Source organism: Seriola lalandi, unplaced genomic scaffold (genome assembly GCF_002814215.2).
Source record: "Seriola lalandi dorsalis isolate HSWRI2012SDOR001 ecotype SW California unplaced genomic scaffold, Sedor1 jcf7180002054939, whole genome shotgun sequence".
Taxonomy (NCBI): Eukaryota; Metazoa; Chordata; class Actinopteri; order Carangiformes; family Carangidae; genus Seriola; species Seriola lalandi.
Window position 1 is genome coordinate 1735209 of NW_019525659.1, and position 22369 is coordinate 1757577.

A 22369-nucleotide genomic window follows, 5' to 3' on the forward strand; every position below is an offset into this window, starting at 1 on the left:
ACAGATGTTCCATAAACGCCTCACATGCAGATTATCCGTAGACGTCATGATTTACAGATGTTCGAGGAATGCCTCACATGCAGACTTACATTACACGTTACAATTTACAGATGTTCCCTAAACGCCTCACATGCAGGCAATGGGTAGACACTACAATTTACATAATCAGGGGCCCAACTCAGGTTTTGGGGCAACAGCTGTGCACTGAAGAGAGTCTTTGTAGCAGATTTAAGGGGGTTTATAGTTGAAATTGCAAAATGTGCAGATCTGAGGGGCCATCGAGGGCCCCTTTTCTCCCTAGGGACCCCAAGCATTTGCCTGGTCTGCCTCTCATGACAGTGCACCTCTGTGCACAACCCTTAACAATGAATAACGTCTGTGCTGCAAGTTGATTGGTCAGTTTCTCTGATTTCTGATAGACTTAACTAAACTAAACTACATTTCCCAGGGGTCACTGTGTGACATAAGTCCGCTCATCTGTTACTGCTGGCTGGCTGTGGACAGTAGTTTACATTATGTAGTGATCATGTTACATTAATGTACTTCAGGCCTCTAAAGGGCAACACATAGAGACTGTAGAAATATGAAGTGTGGTTCTTTGTGATTGGCTGCTTCCAGCTGATTCACACACTGATTTAAAGCAGGAAGTGGTGACACTTTATTGTTTCACTTGAAGCAGTGTGTGAGAGTCTGATGTCTTACCGCCCAAGTTTTGCTGAGCCTGAAGATGGGAGCGCTCTGCAGAGCAGACACCACCGACACCAGAGAGTGAAGGTTGTTCAACTCCAACAGTTTCTGGAACAAACAGATATGTTATAAACAAAATGCAAAGTAAAACCAAAACCTGCAAAAAAACATACTTATCTTTATAAACCATAGGTGAAGTGTCCCATGGTTTAGGGATTAACATGCCAATCCAGAGCCTAGCAACCCCTTGTTTCATTTCTCTCTATGCTTGGACAGTATCACAGTATTAAAGTATAACAAGGTATACAGAAATCTTTAAGGTATGACACACGCTTTAGTTTTTTAATAAAACTGACACAGAGACCATCTGTGTTTGGAAATATTATGTGTTCAGGTTCCTCCTCTCAACCTCTGAGCTCCTCTATTGTCCAAAACCAAGAAAAACACATCAGGAAGTCACACTATTGCACTGAGTGACATATTTTGACACAATCCTTATTATCCTACAATCCCTCATACTATAAATACGGCTGAAATCACAGTTCAGTCTTTGTCCTTAACTGAAAATGAAAGTAGTTTATTTGCTGTAATGGAAGCAAGGCTCAGTGTACTGGAAGTGCTCCTCCTTTTCCCTGCAGTTCCCGAGCAGCCGGGAAACAGCCATGAGTCAGTGACATTCGAGATTATAGGGCTGGCTCCATGTGTTTTTGGTTCAGTCAAAAACATGTCAATGAGAACAGTTTTATTGTGAATTCAGCTGTATTAAAATACTGTATATGTGAGCACAGAGAGGAGGAGAGAAGCAAACAGAGCGACTTCCAGTTATGTCTGATTTCACCTTAGTAGTCGTTGAACCCCTAATCCATGATTGCAGAGTGATTCTCTATGAGGACGCATTCTGGGTCTGTGAACAGTTACATCAGGTTCATCAAGCTTTATTTTCAGGAGTCTGTATCTTTGTAATTTTTGCCCAGAACGTTATGTGATGCTTCCACGTTTCCTTTCCATCCCATACTCGGGGGAAAAACTCCCGCTACTGTTCCCTGATCAGACCACCATCATGTTCCTGCCATCAGTGTGTCTGCTTTCTCCATCACTCCACACGTAGTGTCATAAAGTACCTGGGAGTAGCTCCTGGATTCTGTAGCTTCACACACTAGAAAAGATTCTGTGTTGAAAATGTTTTACAGGCAACTGGCTGTGACCCATGAACTGCAGATCTACACTAACACACTGACTGTTCAGCCGCTGGCTTCAGCTGCTGAACATCTATGTCTGATTACGGACTGAGAGCCTTCACACACACATCACACTGAGCTGAAGTGTAACAATAAAGGAGATTAACAGCAGGTTTTTGTCTGTTTCAGTTCACATAGTTTTTTCATCAACTGTTCAACTGATAATTGGATCCAGAAATAATTGTTCACAGAGCAAAAAGCAGGTTTCTGCAAAGTTCAACACCCTGATATTATTAAGTGTTTAAAGTGCACAAAATCACAGCTACTTGCATGTTTATGGACTGTCATCTAAATCAATATTAAATAAATACATACATGAATATATAAATACATGTAAAAATAAATCCTGAAATTAATTAATATATGTAGAAATATATAAATAGCTGTAAAGATAAATATGTGAGTAAATAAATAAATAAATAGCTATATAAATGAATACATAAAGTATCAATTAAAATGAAGAGCGAATTCAGTGCAGTTCTGGTGCTGGTGCTTTGGTCTGTGAGACATGGAAATAAAAAGCTGGGAAATAAATAAAAATGTCATTTTTAAAATAAAAAGCAATTCATTTTTTCATTTACATTTATATATTTCTACATTTATTACCCAATTTATTTATTTCAGGAATTATTTCACAGCTGATTTTATCTATTTGTGTATTTATTCAATAATGTATTCAATATAAATCATTAGTTAATAATAAATATTTCTCATCTTGTTATTGAACCCACAGTCTGTAACTTCTGCCTCTAGTGGCCTCAATCAAAACAACAACAAAAGATGGCGTTGGGCTACATCATGAAATAGTGTGGGATCATGGGAGTTGTTGTCTTCACCACCCTTACAGTAAGCTCCTCCCAGTTTGGATTCCTTCAGTGTCAGTGGTTCAGGAAATCAAACAGACCCTGTGATTCTAACTGTTAAAAACACTGAATGAAGCAGTTTGACATTTAAAGTCAGAGTTTGAGCGACGCTGTACGGAGGACAGAGACTCAGGGAAGAGCTGGAGCTGAGATTGATGCTAACCTTTGTTCTGATTGTTTCTCTGAGAACTTATGAAGCAGACATTCAGCAGGTTTTTACCAGCAGCTGAATGATCCACAGAGGTGTCCTTCTCTCCACAACTAACATTTCCTCAGCTTGTTTCTCTGATAACTTCAGATCCAGACGTCCAACGACTAAGATCAATGGTTTGATGGTTCAAATATAGAGCTGAAAACCACCAAGGTGTAAAAAGTGTATGTGGCTTAAAATTAGATAAAAGTCTATGTTGAGCTTCTGTCAGACAAACACACTGACACATGATCATAGAGGATGTGATGTCACTGACAGGATACCAAATGACATATTTCTCTAGGTTTGCGAATTACTGGAAACATTTGGGAAAATGTAAGAACACAACTCAAAAAAATATAGAACATATTTCTAGTCATTTTTAGACATTTTAATGTGAAAAAGTTACACATTATAACTTTAAGAATAAAGCATCTATTCATTAAATTGAACTCACCTTTGCGATTTTAACAAAATGGCTCAATATCTCTGCACGAATCTTCAGTGTCTGGGCAGTTAAGATTTCCCTCACCAGCCAGAAGCTCACCTGAAACATGACATACACACACATGTAGGAAGACATGAGTCTAGATGTACTGTACCTCCTAAAATATATGTATATATAATAATATGGCTCTTCAGCTGCTAAATGCTCCTTTTTGGTTAAAAAGGATTTTTGAGTATAGTTTTAAAGATGAAAAAATCTGTATTGAGGGAAGGGAAAAGTAAAGTGAAACTCCCTATCATAGTATTTGAAGGATTTTGTCCCTTACTTTTCTATGAAAGTACCAGATTAGTATAAATTTAATCTCACTACATGACAAAATAGGGATAACAGAGCTCACAAACAATTATCACCAAACAAACAAACAAAGGTTTTGAGGGTTGAAAGCTCTTTATTGGAAGCCAAAGTGCTCAGCCATTAAGCTGTGAGGGTAAACTGACACTACATGTTTGTAGACTCCTTTACAACACACTCAGTGTCCGAATGGAAAACAGACTTTTTAAATTAACATTGTGGAATGCTGAAGCTGCCTGTGCACATCTGTTTGGGCTCTATCTGCCTGTGAGCATCAAGAATTTCAATTAGGTACTAAAAGGTGAAGATGAATTTGACCTGACAGCAACAACTTCCACTAATGAGCTTTTCAGCTTATTATCATCCATCCACTGATGATTGTAAGGGAGAGAAATGTAGTGTGGTTGCCAGGATTCATGCCCGTGATCACAGTGTGGAGGAAGATGGAATGAAGATATTTTCATCTCAAAATACTTGGCTCTAAATATTTCCTTTAACAAACACATTAGAAATACAGGAAACAACAATAATACTAGGGACCAGCTCACACTGCAGTCTCTCTGTCGTTCTATAATCCTTCACAGGGCCTTAGCTCTTCTACTGCCACACTTTTAAACACACTAAATTATATGCACAAGAAAAAAGGCAGTGCAGCTCCAAAATAGTCTTTTATTGTCTAATTTCATTGTAATTCTAGCCTTCCTTGTTTTAATTTGCTACTTCATCTTTATTTGAAGAGTGAAAAGTGCTCTACAAATAAAGTTTATGATTATTATTATTATTATTATTAATAGTGGCTCATGAGCTCATGTTTTAGACTGTACAGTGTTACTTACCTTTATCAACAGTCACATACCAAGCATAACTAAAGTCTCTTCTTTGTTGGCTGTAATTATTTGCAGTAATAAAACGATGAAATATTTGCTGTAGACAAACCTGGTTGAACCTTCGTGTGAATGCGACCACATTTGGAGCCAAACTGTGTTTCTCTTTTCCGTTCCATCCACAGCTGGCCAGCTCCTGCCAATCACAAAACCACATGAACCGACAGATGTGAGGAACATGTAACAGTAACCAACAGAATACAGGTGAACAGAGAATTAGACGTTTCTGGACTGTAACCTCATGCTAGAACATCGTCATGAAAAACCATCGCATACACCCTCAGAGCTGTTGACTGACAGTGTGCACAGGAATACCAGTATAAATCTCCTGTGGGGGAATTCTAGTGATACGCCACCAGGGGGCAGACTTCCCAGACTAAGTCAGATGGATCAGAAATATTACCTGATACAAACCAACCCCAAACTGTATTTACACAAAGCTCTGCTCCAACACGACGCAGGTCTTTTTTTTTTGTTTTTAGTGTGTCAGCACATTAACGTTTGTCAATTACCAACAAATGATGGGAATGTCATTAGTCTTGCAGGTATTTGGTCATAAACCAAAATTCTGACCCGATGAAGACGCTAGATGAAAAGTCAGAAGATCATCACAGTTATTACATACGGTGGCCCTGAGAGCTCAAAGCACTGCAACTTTAGAAAACTCACGCAAACAGACCAGAACACAAACAACTTCAGAAAACATCTTCATCAGTTTTAAACACATGAGCTCCAAATACTCACAAGTGTTTCCAGGGGACTCGATGAAAAGCGATGAACCTGCTGGGACGCACGAGTTGTTCAATGCTTTTAACTTCAAAAGTCACATAGCTTTGAACAACAAGTGCATCCCAGCAGGTTCATCACTTTATTCTTTAAGAGAGAGAGAGAGAGAGAGAGAGAGAGAGAGAGAGAGAGAGAGAGAGATTTTCTGTGTTTGCAGTGTGATCTTCAGAAATCATTGCATTTCCGGACCAAAGTGGTGAGTGACCACAACTGGTCCTTCACATTATTCCAATTTCAGACCGACACTCCCACATTTACCTACACTGTCCAATAGAGAATCTCCCCACACATGAGGAGGCAAAGAGTCACGTCAGATCATCACAAATCATAAAAGTGCAAGAATGTTTGTTTTTTTGTAGCAATAACATATTTTGAATCAACTGAGAGCTTTTATTCTGAAAAGTTGATCAAGGTTCAAAACATTGTGTTGCTCACTTGACAGACCTCTGAACAGGCAAATGTGTGGTATGAAAAAAACAGCATCAAACTCACTCTGACTGTGGGCCCTGGTGCCACAGCTTATATATATTATATACTTTTTGATAGTGATGTTTTTCTCCAGCTAGCTAGCTTAAATGTTTAGCTGACTCCACTCTGCACACAACATAATAGCATACCATGCAAACAGTTAAAAACATGCTATGCTGTACAAGAGGAGGTTGGGTCATTGATGCCAAGGAATAATTCTGTGAGTAAAAAGTATGTCAAACAATTATTACAATAAGTTGAAAGAAGCAAAATTCTCAAAATGTAAATATTAAACATTTATTATTCACATTATGGAAAGAGGAACTAAAACAGAGTTCATTAAGAACATTTCATGACTCAAACAGGATTTATATTTCCATATTTTTAGAGTTATTCTCAAAAAGTAGCATTTTTATCAGTTACTTTCTTGATTTGAGCCTTTGATTATGTTCTGGCTGATATCTAATGGCTTAAGAAAAATTTGGCCTAAGGCAAAACTTACATCCACAGAGTCGTGGAGCTAGCATGGCTAAAAATGGGAAGGAAATCATTGGTATGGGAGTGGATCTGGTCTTAACGTGGTCTTGGTATGACACTGGTTTTCTCTCACAGACATATACTAGAGTCATCTAGACTGAATGAAAACAGCAGAGATTAACCACCGTTCATCCACCAGTGGAAAATCCCTTTCCTTTTACTTTGTTCCAATTTAAATTACAATGATTTTTTTCATTCTTCCTTGGATTCTATCCAGTGTTTGGTTTGACGATCTTAAATAAAGCCATTAACAACAGAAAATCCCGCCCTGACAGGAAAAAACCCCCAGAAATCCAAAATTCCATTTCAAGTATTTCCATTTGGACCAGTCCCATGTTAGAATCAAATTCCCAGCAGGACGTCTGATAAAAAGCAATACCGTGACGACTGACAGATTGTTTTCAGATTAAAGTTACATTTTCAAGGTGTGATGTTGGTGGAGCGAGCTGTCACAGCTGTGTTGAGATCTGGTGACTGTGACGGTCATAGAATATGACTCACATCACTTTCATCAAACCCTCAGCCCTCATGTCCTGTATGGAAGCATCTCCATTTGTTACACTGAATTACTCAAGTTCTTCTTTTAATTTCTCACTAAAGATCATGATTAGTTCAGGCAGGAATTAAAACATTTTTTCCATCTTCTATATACAGAGCTTTTAGTTTCCCTGCAGGTGTTTTAACTTCAAAAGTCACATATCTTTGAACAACAATTGCATCCCAGCAGGTTCATCACTTTATTCTTTGAGAGAGAGAGAGAGAGAGAGAGAGAGAGAGAGAGAGATGCTGACTGTTCTATAGTGTTCTATAGTGGAGGCGGTTTGTCTCAGCTGAGATAAAGAGCGCCTCCACTTCTGTCAGTCTTATATAAGATGTTATATCCAGTTTATTAAGCACCGGGGAAAATGATCAGTCACAATGAGGTTCATGGAACAGAACAGGCCACATATTTAAAAAGTGAAGTGTCTGGTTAAACCCTCATCCAGTAACTATATTAATAACGAGAAGAGATGGGACCTTGTCCTGTATTATCATTCATTTTTATATGTGATAAAAAGCTGTAAATCTCTGCTGAAGAGCTGGTGAGCAGGGCTGGGCAGGATATCCACTCCTTAAAGTAAATCCGTTTCTTTTCAAACCAGATAAAGATACAAGAGACCATTCACACTACAGTTTGATGTGTTTCTTCCATAAAGCTGTCCACGCAACCCCGCCCCCACTCCCCCTCTGCGTCAGTGTACAAGCCCCGCCCCTGCTCCGTTTGTCTGCATACAAACCCCGCCCCCACTCCCCCTCTGCGTCAGTGTACAAACCCCGCCCCTACTCCATCTGCGTCTACGCCCTAGCCTAAGTTCTCCTGTCACACTGGGGGACACCCAGTGCTGGTTTGTGAAAAGAAAATTAATGGTTCAATTATTTGCAGATGGTTTAGATTTAAAATATCTTTATTGCATTTTGTTCTCTTTGTCTGTTATTGTTGTTGAAAACAACTGAAGGAGTATTCTCAGAGACGCACCTACTTTTATACAATATAGTCCATTCATTTGATATATTATTTCATTTGCATGTTTTGCAGATGTATATCACCCAACAGGGAGGGAAACCCTCTGTTTGCATCGTATGTTGACCACAGTCTGTTTTAATAAAAGTGCTAGTGACGTCTCACATGTGGCTTTGACTTACAACTGAACATGTAGCCCACATCTTAAAAATCCCAGATATACTGTATATCTCATCAATTCAGCCTAAAGATACAGAAATATGACTCTTGGCTGCAGCCCCAGCTGTGAGTTCAGTCATACTGTGAATATAAACATCTGTATACAGGACAACTATCTGCAGCTTGGAAACATACAGGACTATCACCAGACCCCCTCTGTTTAAATAAAGAGTTATTAAGATCCATTACATGATCACCTACAGCAATACATAAATAAATCTACACAGCTAATCACTGGATTACCATGTTATTGTAGAGTTACATCACAGAGAAACAGTATGGCCCGATGCACATGGTGTTAGATGACAGATACATGCTGTTTAACTGTTGTTATGTATGAAATCGGTTTTGTTCCTGATGAATCTTTTACTTCACATTCTCTGACACAAACGAGTTATCAGTCTATCGATCGCTGCAGATCGGTTCACTCATGAAACATGGCACCATCCATCAGTGTCGCGCCGTCAGGACAAGCAGTGTTTGCCCAAGTAAAGCTAAAAATAGACATCATTTAGAATGAAACTGAAGTGGAAGTGATATCTCTGCTTATAGCTGATCTCAGAACAGTGTCCTGTCCCATAAAGGATCTGATGCCTGTTTCATTCATCATGTGATTTACATGAGTGGGTGTGACCATGTCCTGCTGACAAAGGCTGGAGCTTGTCAATCTGTCCTGGACTCAGCTTCGACTGTTCTGAGATCAGTTCTGATATTGTAGCATTATATGCATGTGCAGACGTGCGTTAAGAGGCAGCAGCAGCAAATAAATGAGCTAACTACACTGATTTATCATATCTGTGTGAGATCTACTGTAAGTTTGAGACGGAATATTGTTACAGTAGTAGAGCAGCTTCTTTGAGTGACAGATCAGTACGTAGGTCGTGTGCGTAGCAGGTGAGAGAGTTAGTTGGTTGTCGGGCTCTGGTAGCCTGTCTGTAAAAGTCACTGCACGTCACTGCTCCATAGTAACTTGCTTTCATCAAGAAGATGATTCACAGGTGGAAAACTCCTAGTGGTGAGGGAGATCCCCCCCCCCCCCCCCAACATTAGCAGGTATAAGCCAGTTTTTCACACAGGTAAACCCGCTAATAGAAGTCGATTGACCCCTTGTCCACTGCCAGTCAAGTCTGTCTTTCTGTTCAGACTGAGGACACACACAACTGCAAGGAGTAATGTCATTACATGCACTTACAGAGCACACACACAGACACAGTGGAGAGAGAGTGAGCTGCTAGCCAGCGTGCTAACTGGTAAAACAGATCTGTCTCAGGTTAGAGCTCCTGTAAAAGTGTCAGAGCCTCCGTGTGAGACGCTTCCATCAGTTTTTAAAACTTATGTCAGGGCTGCAGCGCACTCTTTCATCACAGAGCACTGTGTAGCCGCAGTGTCTGCTGTTACAGCACCACGTTGGACAGGTGACAGAAAGAGGTGAAAATGAGCAAGTTCACCTGGGTGTTGTGTTTACACCAATGCTGATCAGAGCCGGAGCCGATAAATACCTGCGTCTACTGCAGAGTCATGTGACCCAGGTGTGAATGCTGACTGTTCCCTTTTCCACTGCCAACAAAAGCCTGATGTTAGCAGGTCTTAACAGGTTTTTGACCAGTGGAAAAGGGGCTAATGTGTGACAACTTGCACTGGACTAAGTCTTGGAAGCGTGCTCACAGACGGGGCCAGTCTTAGAAATATAAGGGCAAATAGTAAGTTCATGTCTGTGCCGCTGCGATCATGGATATTTGGAAAAAATTAAAGGACTTGGGAGACCATGTTGGAAGACGGAACTGAACTCTACACCATGTGCTTGTGAGGGCGTCATCTTTAGTTAATTTATAATTATTAGTCCCTAATGTCTCTCCCATCTCTGCAGACAGTCTTTGTTCAGCCCAATGTGGTGGGAGGGAGATCCTTCAGGGGCGAGCAGCGAGTGGAATTTCATTGACTAACTGAGGGTAAAGCTGGGGTTCAGCCACTAAGACCAGTCTGGGTTCAGCTCAGTGGAAACAGCTGTGAAGATCATCATGGCTCCATCAAGTATTGGAAACAGTACTGTGTGTGTGTGTGTGTGTGTGTGTGTGTGTGTGTGTGTGTGTGTGTGTGTGTGTGTGTGTGTGTAGGTGGGGGGGGGGTTCTCGGGGGTTTCCTGCAAAAGACTTTCTGTTTCCTGGTAAGAATTCAAATTCAACACAGACATAATTACTGAGAAATTACAGGAACCCCTCAAATAGTGGTTTGAAGGGTTTACAACACCACAGCTAGAATTTCCTAATAAGAGGCCAACCACCTGACAACATGTGTCTCTTACCTCTGGCTGTATCGCCCTGAAGACTGGTGCATCCATCAGGGTGATTTGGCTCTGAAATAATAAAAGACAGTAATTTAGTCTCTCTTTCAATATGCAGGAGGTTGACACACATATGAAACACAACACACAACTGAACATTATGAAACCATGATGGTGGAAGAACACACACACACACACACACACACACGCTTCAGAAAGTCTTTTATTGTGCTGTCGATTTAATTTTAAATGAATAACCCATAAAAACATTATGACTGAAATAACTGATGATATAAACTGCTACTGATTTCTTTGAGAAGCGTCTTCCCATTTGTTGAGCTGTTGTCGTGCTTCATGATTGGCTCAGCTGTTTCAGAGCCATGAGATCAGTGATGTGATTGGCTGAGAGTGCATCTATTAATCAACACAGACTCTGACCTCTATTACATTTCACTCAGCCCTCTGCAATTTGTGCTTTTGCACATACACACTAAATAAATAAATAGATGATTTCACATCTTCCAAAACAGACAAACAGCTGGAAGCTTTTTTTGGCCACTTGAGAGCAGGAAACCTCCAGCAGAGAACAGCTGACAACAGCTGGGAACTAGCATGATGAGAAAAGAGAGTAAATCTGCCCTAAACCAAAACACTGAGCAGCAGAGACTTCGGTGTGTTTGGACCCCTGTCATCATTACAGCATAGAACATCTGATTTGAAATAGTCAATAATAATAAATGAAAGTTTTTTTCTCTGGCAGAAATTTAAAGAAACTTTTGCATGTCGATGAAAGGGAGCTAGAAATTCTCAAAACTTGGTTTGATGTCAATAAATTGTCTCTTAATGTTAAAAAAAACCGAATTCATGGTTTTTGGAAATCAAAAAGAAATTGATGGGGCTATTACTACAAGAACTAGCTAGACGTATTATTCATGAGGCTGGTTACTGTGACCACCCTAATCCACTGTTTCTAAATTCCCATCCAATGAAATTTAATGATTTAGTATATTATTATAAAATAATGCAAAAAATGTTCAGAGCTAAATGAAAGTCACTCCCAGACTGCCTGTTCAGTCACTATTGAATACACAGACCTTTGACTTAGTTTTTTTTTACTGTCTATATTGTTTATATTTACTGTTGTTTATATCTGTATATTACTATGTGTGATGACTGGATAAAATACTTCACTTCACACACATGAATGATAGAATCTTTCTTTTCTCATCTAAAAATAAATGTAGGAATAAATAACACTTCCTACACTCATGCCTCGCCTCCATATCAAAGCCTTACATATTAACACAAGGTATTATTTAGATTTTATTAGCACGACAAAGAAGAAGTGATTTCTGGGAAAACTGCCATTTTATCTGGGAGTGAAACTAAAAAGTAACGTGGTATCAGATCGGGACTTGTGTACTCGCCGATACTTGATGTAGTATTTCAGAGGCATTTCAGACACTAGTATCAGCAGTACTGGAACAAATGTAGTTCAGGTGTGACTGGAGTAAGAGCCAAGTGGCTTCTCTGCATGAACCTAAACTTCCTGCTTGTGGACGTCAGACATCGGCTCCATGTTTTCCTGCAGCTGTGTGGTAAATGAGCCAAAACCAGAGCAGCAGCTGCAGCTCTCAGTATCAAGGAACTTTATCACAGCACCAACCCCCGGCTCCCTCTGAAAGTGAGTGAAAGCTTTGCCACTAAAGTCCTATAACGGTGTGTTTGGGTCTTTCAGGTGAGATCTGATCCATCAGTTGAAGATCATACTCACAGCAAATTCCTCAGGTGTCACCTTCAGCACATCGAAGACCACTGCATCGTAGCTCTTGGCGTAGTCCACACAGGGTCCATCCAGAGAGTCAGAGCTGCTGCTGGCCTGAGACACACACACACACACACACACACATTCAACTGTCATGGCAACAGCTCCATACCTGTGTCACCTGCTGTCAGGGACCACATGCAGAACTAATGTCAACAAACTGCGGATTGGATCAATAAAGTTGGCAAAATGTAGCGAGCCATATTTTATTTTTATTTCACACTTTCTGCATCAGAATAACAACATTTTTACCTTTTTACCCTCGCACTGCCAAGGCCTTTCTGATGCTAACATTAGTGATGGACTGTTGGACAGACTGTCAGTCAGTCAATCACACCTGATAAACATGGACCATTTTAAAGGTTCCCTGTGGAGTTTTGACCATTATTAACTGATTAAAAACTAGAGTTTTTATTTTGTTTGTTCTCATGTGCCCACACAAGGACCGACGTGCATGTGCCTGTTCATATAGGTGGTGCAATGCACTTTCCAGCCAATGATTTTACATTTTTTTTCAGTGGTCAACAGGTGTAAAATGTGAAAACCAAGCATTAACCTCCGGGTCTGAAAAATGAAGCCAAAACCTGCAGTTCCTCTAATGACCACTAGAGTCTGGCTCCAACAGTGAGTCAGTCCCCACAGACTCCCATGTTACAAAGTCCAACTTTACAGCAGAAATAAACATGTTTACAGCCTGGTACAAAAACCTGTTTTAGTCCCTAAAGCTAATTTCCTCCTTCAGGACAACTGTATAACTCACTCATTTCAAATTTCATAAAGGCTTAAAGTTATGAATAATTGAGGGCGTGGCTGCTTTGAGTGACAGGTGGGTGCCATCACAGCTACCTGTCTGCTCAGCGTCACCTCAGTCAGTGATGGTGATCTCTCTGTGTGTGTGGTGTTGGTTCTTCTGGAGGACTTTTCGTGTAAATATCAGACAGGTAAATGGACAGGTTGTAGGTAAACTGGCTAACAGAACACAAGGAAGTCTGGCTCTTGAAAGTCTATAGGAAAAGACAGTGTAGAGTCGTCACTTCAAACACAGTATGAGCCAAAATGTAAATACTGAGCATTTTAAAGGTGGATATAGCACATCAGCACACACTTGAAAATAAAAATGACTTTCATATTGTGATTCACTGGGTTATTACACTGAATCAGAACTTCCAACAAGTAAAAGCAGATGCTTTGTTCTGGGCATATTACCCATTTCAAATTATGATAATACAGCTTAAATGCTCTGATGTTTCCCCGAGCCTGTTTATTTAGCATGATCTGAATGTTGACTTTTTATCCGTCCTGGTTACTGAGGCTCAGCTCTGACATTTTAATCAACAAATGGAAAGTATTTTTTTATTAAACTATTACTTGGAAAAATGAGAAAAATAGACACACAAGACGACACGTGAACAAGTCATCAAGTCATTTATAGATGTTTTGGAAAGAGACGATGTACAAGTGGAAAATATGCTGTTTTTCTGCCCTGATAAGTACAGAGCTGTCCTCAACTACAGGTCAGATGACCATAAATATTCACATGGATATCCCTTTTATATCATCTATATCATCTGACGTGATCATCAGGTCAAAATGTATCAGAGACCAGTTCTATGAGTCACATACAATATTTCATAGTTTCAAAACAAACTCTGGGGCCTGATGATGTTTCATCCGTCTCCCTATCATTTAAATTAAATACCAATTAGGAGAAGGTCATTGTACCAATTACAGCCAGTTACCTTTTGTACCAATAATTACATGATAATCAACTGCTACTGTTTTTAAATGACAGTAGATTTCTCAGAATTAACAATGCCCAGCTCATGTAATATATACAATTAACTATGTCTAGAGATAATTCAATTATCTAATATTAATGTAGTTTATATTCAGGAGTTCTGCTTTCCTCCATCTAACCCTTTTTTTAGTTTTATATAAACTGATTGTATTTATTGTATTATGATTAAAGAGCGTTTCTACTGAATATTTGTCTGAAGACCAATAATAATAATAATAAATGAAATTATCCAATAAACTTTCAAACTGATCTCATTCCAATCAATAGTTTTTTTTGTTGAAAAATAACAGGGTTTACTGCATGATTTTGATTGGCTAGCCACACATTCATTCAACCCTCCCCAGTCAGTCCAATGACCAATCACACTAGACGAGTCCTAGTTGAACAGTGGCCTCATGAGAACTAATATTTTATTTCAATTCAATTTTCATAACAAATAGTAAATGTTTAGAATAAAAACTGACAGAATAAACAAAAAGCAAGTTTAAATTTCATAACAGTGAGATAATAATTATGAGATTTATTTATTCATGTATTTAATTATTACTTCACCTGTGTTGGGGATAGAATAATGTGGGCTTCTGGGTAATTGAAATGTAAGGGTTCATTCATGAATGTGCCTGTGGTCAAAAACCATTTACTCATTTTATGACATTTCAATTATGTTTTACATGAATCATTTATTGAAGCAGCAGAATTTTGTAAAACTAATTGACTATCAATATTGGCTTATATTTGTGATTATATGTGTAATTATTTGATTAATCAGGTAACATAATGCCCAAAACCAGCTGCCACATCTTCAGATATCTTTAGACCAAACAGCCAAAGATTCAATGTACGGATCAGATACAACAGAGGACGGCAGCAGAGCCTCAGAAGAAGAAGCTGAAAGAAGCTGGAACCAGCGAACATTTGGTTTTGACTTGAAAAATGACTTTAAACATTTCAGCCCACAGGGACAAAACATTTGAGGGCCATTCTGATGATGCTGTAACTTTTACATGTGCTTAAGACAACTTCTTACATCTGGAATGAGCCGTGTGCAGGACTGGCTTGCTAAATCAGATCAAATATCAAAAATAAAAGTATTATCGTTATATCATTTAGATTCAGTCTTTGTACATTACATTAGGCCTACAGGACAGCACACCAAGGAACGCTGAGACTTTAAATATATATTAGTTTTACTGGATATCATGGAGCTTATATGGAGCTTGGTCTTACCTCTGAGGTGACTGAGTTGATGCTGGTGCCATCCGAGAGCCCGTTCCTGCGATACATGCTCACAGAGGGACTGGTGGGACGCACAGGTCAGGGCCTTTAGCTGGGGGGCACACATAACCTCTCATCCATACCTGAGGACAGGGGACACATTTCATTTCCCATTACTTCACTTTAAAGTTACAAAAAAAAGGTTTTCCACTGTTTGACAGTATCCATATGAACATTTTCTTCATGTGCTTGTATTAGCACTTGACTGAAGTCATGCATGTGATGCTTATGTGGTAATAAAGTATTTATACCCAATATGCTGCACCATGTTTTCTGGCTGCAGCCTTACTTCAATAAGAAATTTTCCAGATGTGCATTTCACCTTTGCTGTTCCTCATTCGTCTTTTCTGCAACTAAGCAACTTCAGGGTAAATAGAGCATGGAGGGAGATTATTTCTGATACAGATCTGAAACACTTGGTCCAAGATCATTTTTGTTGTAAAGCTTCATCTTTTCCTCTTCTCCTGTGTTTTATTTGAAGTGTTGACCCATAAGAAGATATATTTATGGTTTTAAGAACCAAACACCATCTCAGTGTAGTTTTACATCTCCTCTCTCAGGCTTCTCTCTGGAGCTCTAGTAACAACAGGTCAGTGAGCCAATCAGAGGAGAGGAACGTGTACCATGGAGGCTTAGTCCTGGCCGCGGCGGGTTAAAGTCCAGCCACGTAGCCCCTGTCACTCTCCCTGACTTTCCTGTCCCTCTCTCACTGTGGCTGTCAAAATAGAGACAAAAATGCTCAAAAAATACCTATAAAAACTAGAATCACCACCTTGTGGTTGTTTCCTCCACCAACCAGTCAAGGACAGGAAATATGGTCACAGTCTCTCCTTCCTGAGTTACAGTGTTGAATAATGACCAGAGGGTTTTTTGCAGAACATTATGATGTCACAGTGAAGTTGACCTTTGACCATTTGGATATAAAATGTCATCACATCATTTTATCCTTTTATCCTGTTAGACATTGAGTTCAATTGTGTCATAATTAGTGAATAAATTTGTGAGTTATAGCCAAAAAACGTGTTTTGTGAAGTCACAGTGACCTTGACCTTTGACCTTTGACCACCAAAATCTAATCAGTTTATCTTTGAGTCAAAGTAAATGTTTGTCCAAAATTTGATGAACTTCCATTACTGAGATATCGTATGAGAATGGGGTGGACGGACAGACAACCCAAAACGAATATGTCTCTGGCTCTGATTGTTGCCGGCATGGAGCTATGAAAAACAAAAGAAGAGAGGCTCCAATTCTCTTTTCTGATTGGCCGACTGTTTTCTTGGTGATCCAATAAAAATATAGTAAATTTCAGGTAAACACTCAGAGAAACCAAATCCTGCAAGCTTGGATGGTGGGTCCAGGTGGGCGGGGCTTGAGGCGTGGATGATGATGGTGACTGCTTTGTTGTGACATTACAAAGTTCCAGAAGTCCTGACGGCTGGTTTTAAGGCTCAGTTTCTGAATACAGGCTGTGTGCATTTCTCTGTGGACTGAGGTTTTGATACTTTCACAGTATTAATATAGGACATAGAACCTAGACCTGATCTATAATCAAACTACACATGGAAAAGGTATTAGTGTGGATGTAGCCTTTACCCTTGGGCCAACTATGCATTCTAACACAGAGGAGTCTGTCTGACTGTCTGACAATATAACATGTGAAGAATAACTATGAGGCCTAGAAATTAAAACTGTTAATGAACATGTAGCTTGTCACTTGGTCCTAAAAGACTGGTTATAATTACAGACTGAAGTTTCAGTTCAGCCTTGAGTCTCAGTCGTGAGGATACACAGAAAAAGACATCTACACCCACACACTGATGAATGAGAAGAGGCAGATTTGAGACACAAACATGAACATATGTAACGTGTCTGTTTGTTTACCTTGATGGGAAACTGCATACATGGTGCACAAGGAGTCACACATGTGAGCGGACAGTCTGCAGAACCTGGACTTATTGTACAATATGAATCAGATAAGAGCAGCGTCACAAACAGAGGCTGAGATTATCTCTAATGTGCAGCTGAAATGCTGCACGTGTAGAGAACCTCACAGTCACACATGATACCATCCAACACCTGGAAACCCAGACCGAACACCACTCTCTCACATGCATACGACAGGGTTAGTGTCTTTTACTGACTCACATCAGCGGCTCTGAATGCTGCAGTTCCTCGTGCTCAGAATTCAGCTGTGTTCATTGTTTTTTTACTGTCTGTGCCCTTCAACTGTTACAGCAGGAAGTCTCAAAGACTGACTCCACTGGTTTTACATATATCACCTAGTCACAGTGGGTACCATCACCCAGCCTATGAAAACAGCTGTCTAATGTCTTCTGTATGCCTGAGGATGTGATCATGATGTCTTCTCAGCTTCACGGCCCGCATCATAAACTGGCGGTGTGGAGGTCATGAGACGGGGGGGTAGGGTGAGAATGAGCTGCATCATGGACATAGAACTGGATCAGGATCTCTCATCCTCTGCTGCTCTAATTCTGATTTTTTAAAAACCTGTCCCCAAATTTACAGAAGTCAGCAAAGTATCCCGAACATGAATCTATCAAATACCTTTGTTCATCCTATTAAGGTTAAACTCTGACAACAAAAGCAGTGGGTTCAGCAATTTTAAGCTATTTTGCATCAGCAGATATTTTTTATTACTGTACCTCCATCTCTCTCCATGTTTCACTGTATGCTGTATTACAACCATTAGTTCAGCATAAAGGACACAAATATGGTCGTTGGTAACATTATAAAACCCTGTGACTGGCTCTAGGCTGGTGCCTGCCATGCTCTCTCACACCCCTGTCAGACAAAGAAGACAGAGATTCTGGTTGAACTCCAAAATTAGCCTCACCCCTCATCGTCTTTCACCCTGTACAGTGAAGGCAGCAGTTTAATGGAGGAGACCAGCTTTGACTGAACACAGAACCAGGGGCCAGTTGCACAAAACCCCTTAAGTTTTCCACCTAAGTAAGGCACTTAAGGGTTAATTTCTCCTTCACTGAGGGTGTTGAACTGAATCTTTTAAAATGGTTTCCTTAGTTAAGAAAGAAAGGCATTTGCAGCAGTGATACAGATTTTACAGCAGTAAAATTCTACTGTTTCCATGGAGATCATTGATATGCTGTGATACCTGTTAAGACCTTTGGGAACATTAAAGAAGTGTGCTGCTATCTCATCCTCCTGTTGTTTTGATGGGAACTCCCCTATCAGAGTTACCTTTAGTTTTTCCCTTACTTTGGTCGCTATGGTCTTTTGTGCAATGGTTTAACTGACTTTAAGTGATTCTTTAATAAGCTTAAGATAAGGAGAAAACCTTAAATATTTAAGTACACATGGTAAGGAAACCTTAAGGTGAGGACTTAGGTTGTTTTGTGCCACTGTTTTTATTTTAAGGAAACCTTAACTCAGACTTTAAGGAAAATCCTAACTTAAGGTGTTTTGTGCAACCGGCCCCAGGACTGTGGATTTTGTTCCTCATCTCTGGCATTAGAATCCTGTTAAAGAGGATTTCTGCAGGTCCAGTTTAGACAAGAGGACTAACTGTGCCAAACAACAAGAACTCTCCAATGCTCATATGTGCATGTGAGTCTTGTTTTAACACCTATCCTTCAACACAATGCTTCCCAGATTTATTCTACAGCATCCCGATGTGTTTTTGAAGGGGATGAAACTAAAATCATTGTGAAAATGAAAAACCACAAAAAGTTTTAAAGATAATCAGTGTATGTAAAAACATCTGTTTACTAAATGTTTGTAACTAATGATTCACATTAGTCACATGATGACAAACATGTCCACAACATTTCCACTACTTTAAATAAAAAAAAGGCAAGGAAACAGCTGCTGCTTCATAAATAATCTCAGCTCATAGGTTTACAGCAGAAGACGGTAAATTACTGTTATTACTGTAATTAATAGAGGCACCTTAATTAATGAGGGCAACTGCTGTGCATCAGAAACTGAGGACTGCAGAGGTCAGAGTTCAGCTCAGAAAACAAGCTGTTTCTGGCTCAATGTGAATCAGACTAGTGACATTATCCTGAAGCAGCTCGTGGCTAGTGGTAAATACAATATCAAATGTAGCACATAGATATTCGCTATTTTCTGTGAAGAACTTGACCATTACATCATGTGCTTGCAGTGTGGGCAGTACTGTACTTTAAAAAGTTGGATTTTAATGTATAATCAATAACAATTAATCAATAATCTATCTAAGCTCCTGAACACAGACACTGACAGTGTTAACAGAACACATGAATACAGACACATGAGAAAAGCTGAGTTCCCTGAACACTAACACACACGTGGCCACTAGAGGGCAGCACACACCAACATTAAACTTCCAACCACTGCATTAGACCTACACTGAGTCCAGGACCACACTGCACACTCTGTTCTACACACGTTGTGTTCACACTGTAAAGGTGACAAAGCACACACAACAATCACTATTTCTGAGAGGGCTGTTGATGGACACAATGTCCCACAATGCAATGCACTATGCTTCTCCAAGCTGAAACAAATGGAAACAAGCGATGGGTGTGGGTAAAACAGCAAATGGAGAAATGTTATTTATTTATTTATTATTATTTAATAATTATTTATTCAAAAACACAATACAGGTTGTTTTTCACAGCACACACAGTGAAACTGTTGAATTTTGTCCTGAAGTAATCTTTTACATTTTCATTTCGTTTTGACTTGGGTCGACTTTAAAGACCCTCTGATGAAAATCCGGTGTTTAACCTTGTTAACATTGATATGATGTTTTTATATAATACAGACATATGACGATTGAAATAAACATCAACACCATGACTGAGTGTTTCCACCTTGAACTGCAGTGAACCAATGACAGTCTCATAAACAGATTCCGACAGCCAGGGTTTCATACGTCACAAACCTCAGGAACCAATCCTATCAACTCGTGGGGACGGGGGGTGGGGCTAAATAAACCTGAAACCTTGTCAGTACAGAGAGAGAGTTAGCATTAGCACAACCACTATCAATGTGTCAGCCACTGCCAGTTACAAGTGAACAAACAACATAAACAAATAAAAGATGCTAACTACGCTAACTGTTCTGATCCGTCTGCTAGTCTCTGATTCTGGTCTCAGACTCCTCATCTGAGTCTGGGTCTGACTGAGGCTCAAACATGTGGCTGAGTCTCTCTGATGTTTCCTCCTCTAACCATCATCATACTCTCTGCTCTCTCACCTGTCCACCTGGAGCAAGCAAATGTGGATCATAAGGCCTGCTCCACATTTCTCAGTCAGGAAGTAAAAGTAGATGATATATCAGTCACAGCCCCACAGCTGTGACTCATGTTTGTTGACAGATTTTCTCTGTGGTTCATTTCTGTAGTAAAGACACTGAACTTTCCTTCACAAACTCCTGCAGGTTAAACTGGGTTCCTCAAAACACCTTTAGTGCTGTAAGACTCACTGGAAACAGACTGAAAACACCTTTTAGCCTCATAACATTAAGGCTGCAAAAAACCCACAATGCAACAGTGTCTGTAAAATACCATAGTTACACTGGTATTCTCCATTCAAAGAATATCTGATGTAATGAACACGCAATAGTTTAGCCTTCAAATATAAGACAAACCTATTGTCTCATATTCAGACAAACACAGTGTCCTCTCTCTCCACAGTGGTACAGAGCTGTGTCTGCAGAGTTTAAACACCTGAACCCTGACATCTATGCTTAAAAATGTTTGGTTTTTGAGTGAGCTTTTGCTGGAAACTACTCTCCCACAATGCAGTGCAGGAGGAAAATGCAAGAAGAAATGGAAGAATTACTCACATTTGCAAAAAATCCTAATTATTTGGAAAAGGGGGACAGAAGGGGCTTGGGCACACTTGTTATTCAACGCTTCCTGACTTCAGCTACCCGTTAGTGGTGTTGGAAAATGAGCTAAAGGTAAGTTTGTTATAACGATATCGCATGATTCAGATATTACTGCAAAAATGTGCTGATAGCTTAGCCTTCGCATCTGTCACTTTTTTGTGTCCCCTGGAAACACTTCTGTTGAGTTTCATATGTTTGCAGCGCATTTGTGTATTTGTTTTTGTTGTGAGTATTTGCAGCTCATGTGTTTCAAATGAATGAAGATGTTTGTGTTTTGTCTGTTTGCATGTGTTTTTCTTAAGTCTTAGTGTGTTGAGCTCTCATGGCCACCGTACTAAAGAGAATGATTACAGAGGAAATTTCTATTTTACAAATAAAAAGCTGAAAGAGAAATTACACAACTTGGATCAACAAAGTGTTTTGAGGAGTTCTGAGTTAACAGATTAGGATTAACCACAAAGTTTTATCACATCTTGTAAGATGTGCTGCAAAAAGAACAAAGTCTCTGCTGAAAGTTTTAAAAACTCACTTCAATGTCTTTGTACAACACAGTCTCGACTGTTCATGTGAGAAGATTAAAATTAACTTTCAAAAGTTTCAGACATAAATCAAAATAGCAGAAAATCACATGGTCAGAGAGGGTGGATTCCTACAATGGGGTATTAGGGCCACATTAAGGGAAAAGAAAAAATCTTAAATTTCGAAAAATAAAGTCATGATTTTGAGAGAAAAAATCATAATATTTCCAAAAAAAAGATTAGTAGATTCCTGTTCTTCAAAGACATAAAATAATCCACAAAACACAGGTTTCTAGATTGAACGTTTTCAGTTTGAATGTATCGTCCAAGTTTGGCGTCTGAGATCGAAACACCTGCATAAGATACTAAAAATAATGATAATAGTGACAATGATAACATGAACACTTACCAGATAATTGAATAATAAATGTGTAATTTGTCTTATGTCAATGTGTCCAGCAAACAGTTTGTACTGAGTGAAGTTGAATAAGTGAAACACCTGCGTTAGTGCATGGTGTGTTCATTCTCACCTCACCTGTTCAGTATGACGACATGTTTCTGTCAGTCAAGCATTCAAAGTGAGGGACACATGTCACATACTGTATGTCACTTACAACGAATCATCAGCTCCTTTTAAACAGAGA

At 39.4% G+C, this 22369-nt stretch overlaps 1 protein-coding gene across 1 annotated transcript in view; it reads right to left on the reverse strand.

Annotated features, from left to right (window-relative positions):
• The window catches only part of LOC111648088 (ras-specific guanine nucleotide-releasing factor RalGPS1), a 106208-nt gene that overhangs the window by 81354 nt on the left and 2485 nt on the right, over positions 1 to 22369 (reverse strand). The window contains exons 2-7 of the mRNA XM_023397849.2: positions 15304 to 15434; positions 12228 to 12332; positions 10475 to 10525; positions 4714 to 4797; positions 3436 to 3525; positions 703 to 795 (exon numbers count right to left, since the gene is read on the reverse strand). Of these exons, the coding sequence (XP_023253617.1) occupies positions 703 to 795; positions 3436 to 3525; positions 4714 to 4797; positions 10475 to 10525; positions 12228 to 12332; positions 15304 to 15360 (480 nt within the window). The 5' untranslated portion in view covers positions 15361 to 15434. The remainder of the gene's footprint in view (positions 1 to 702; positions 796 to 3435; positions 3526 to 4713; positions 4798 to 10474; positions 10526 to 12227; positions 12333 to 15303; positions 15435 to 22369) is intronic.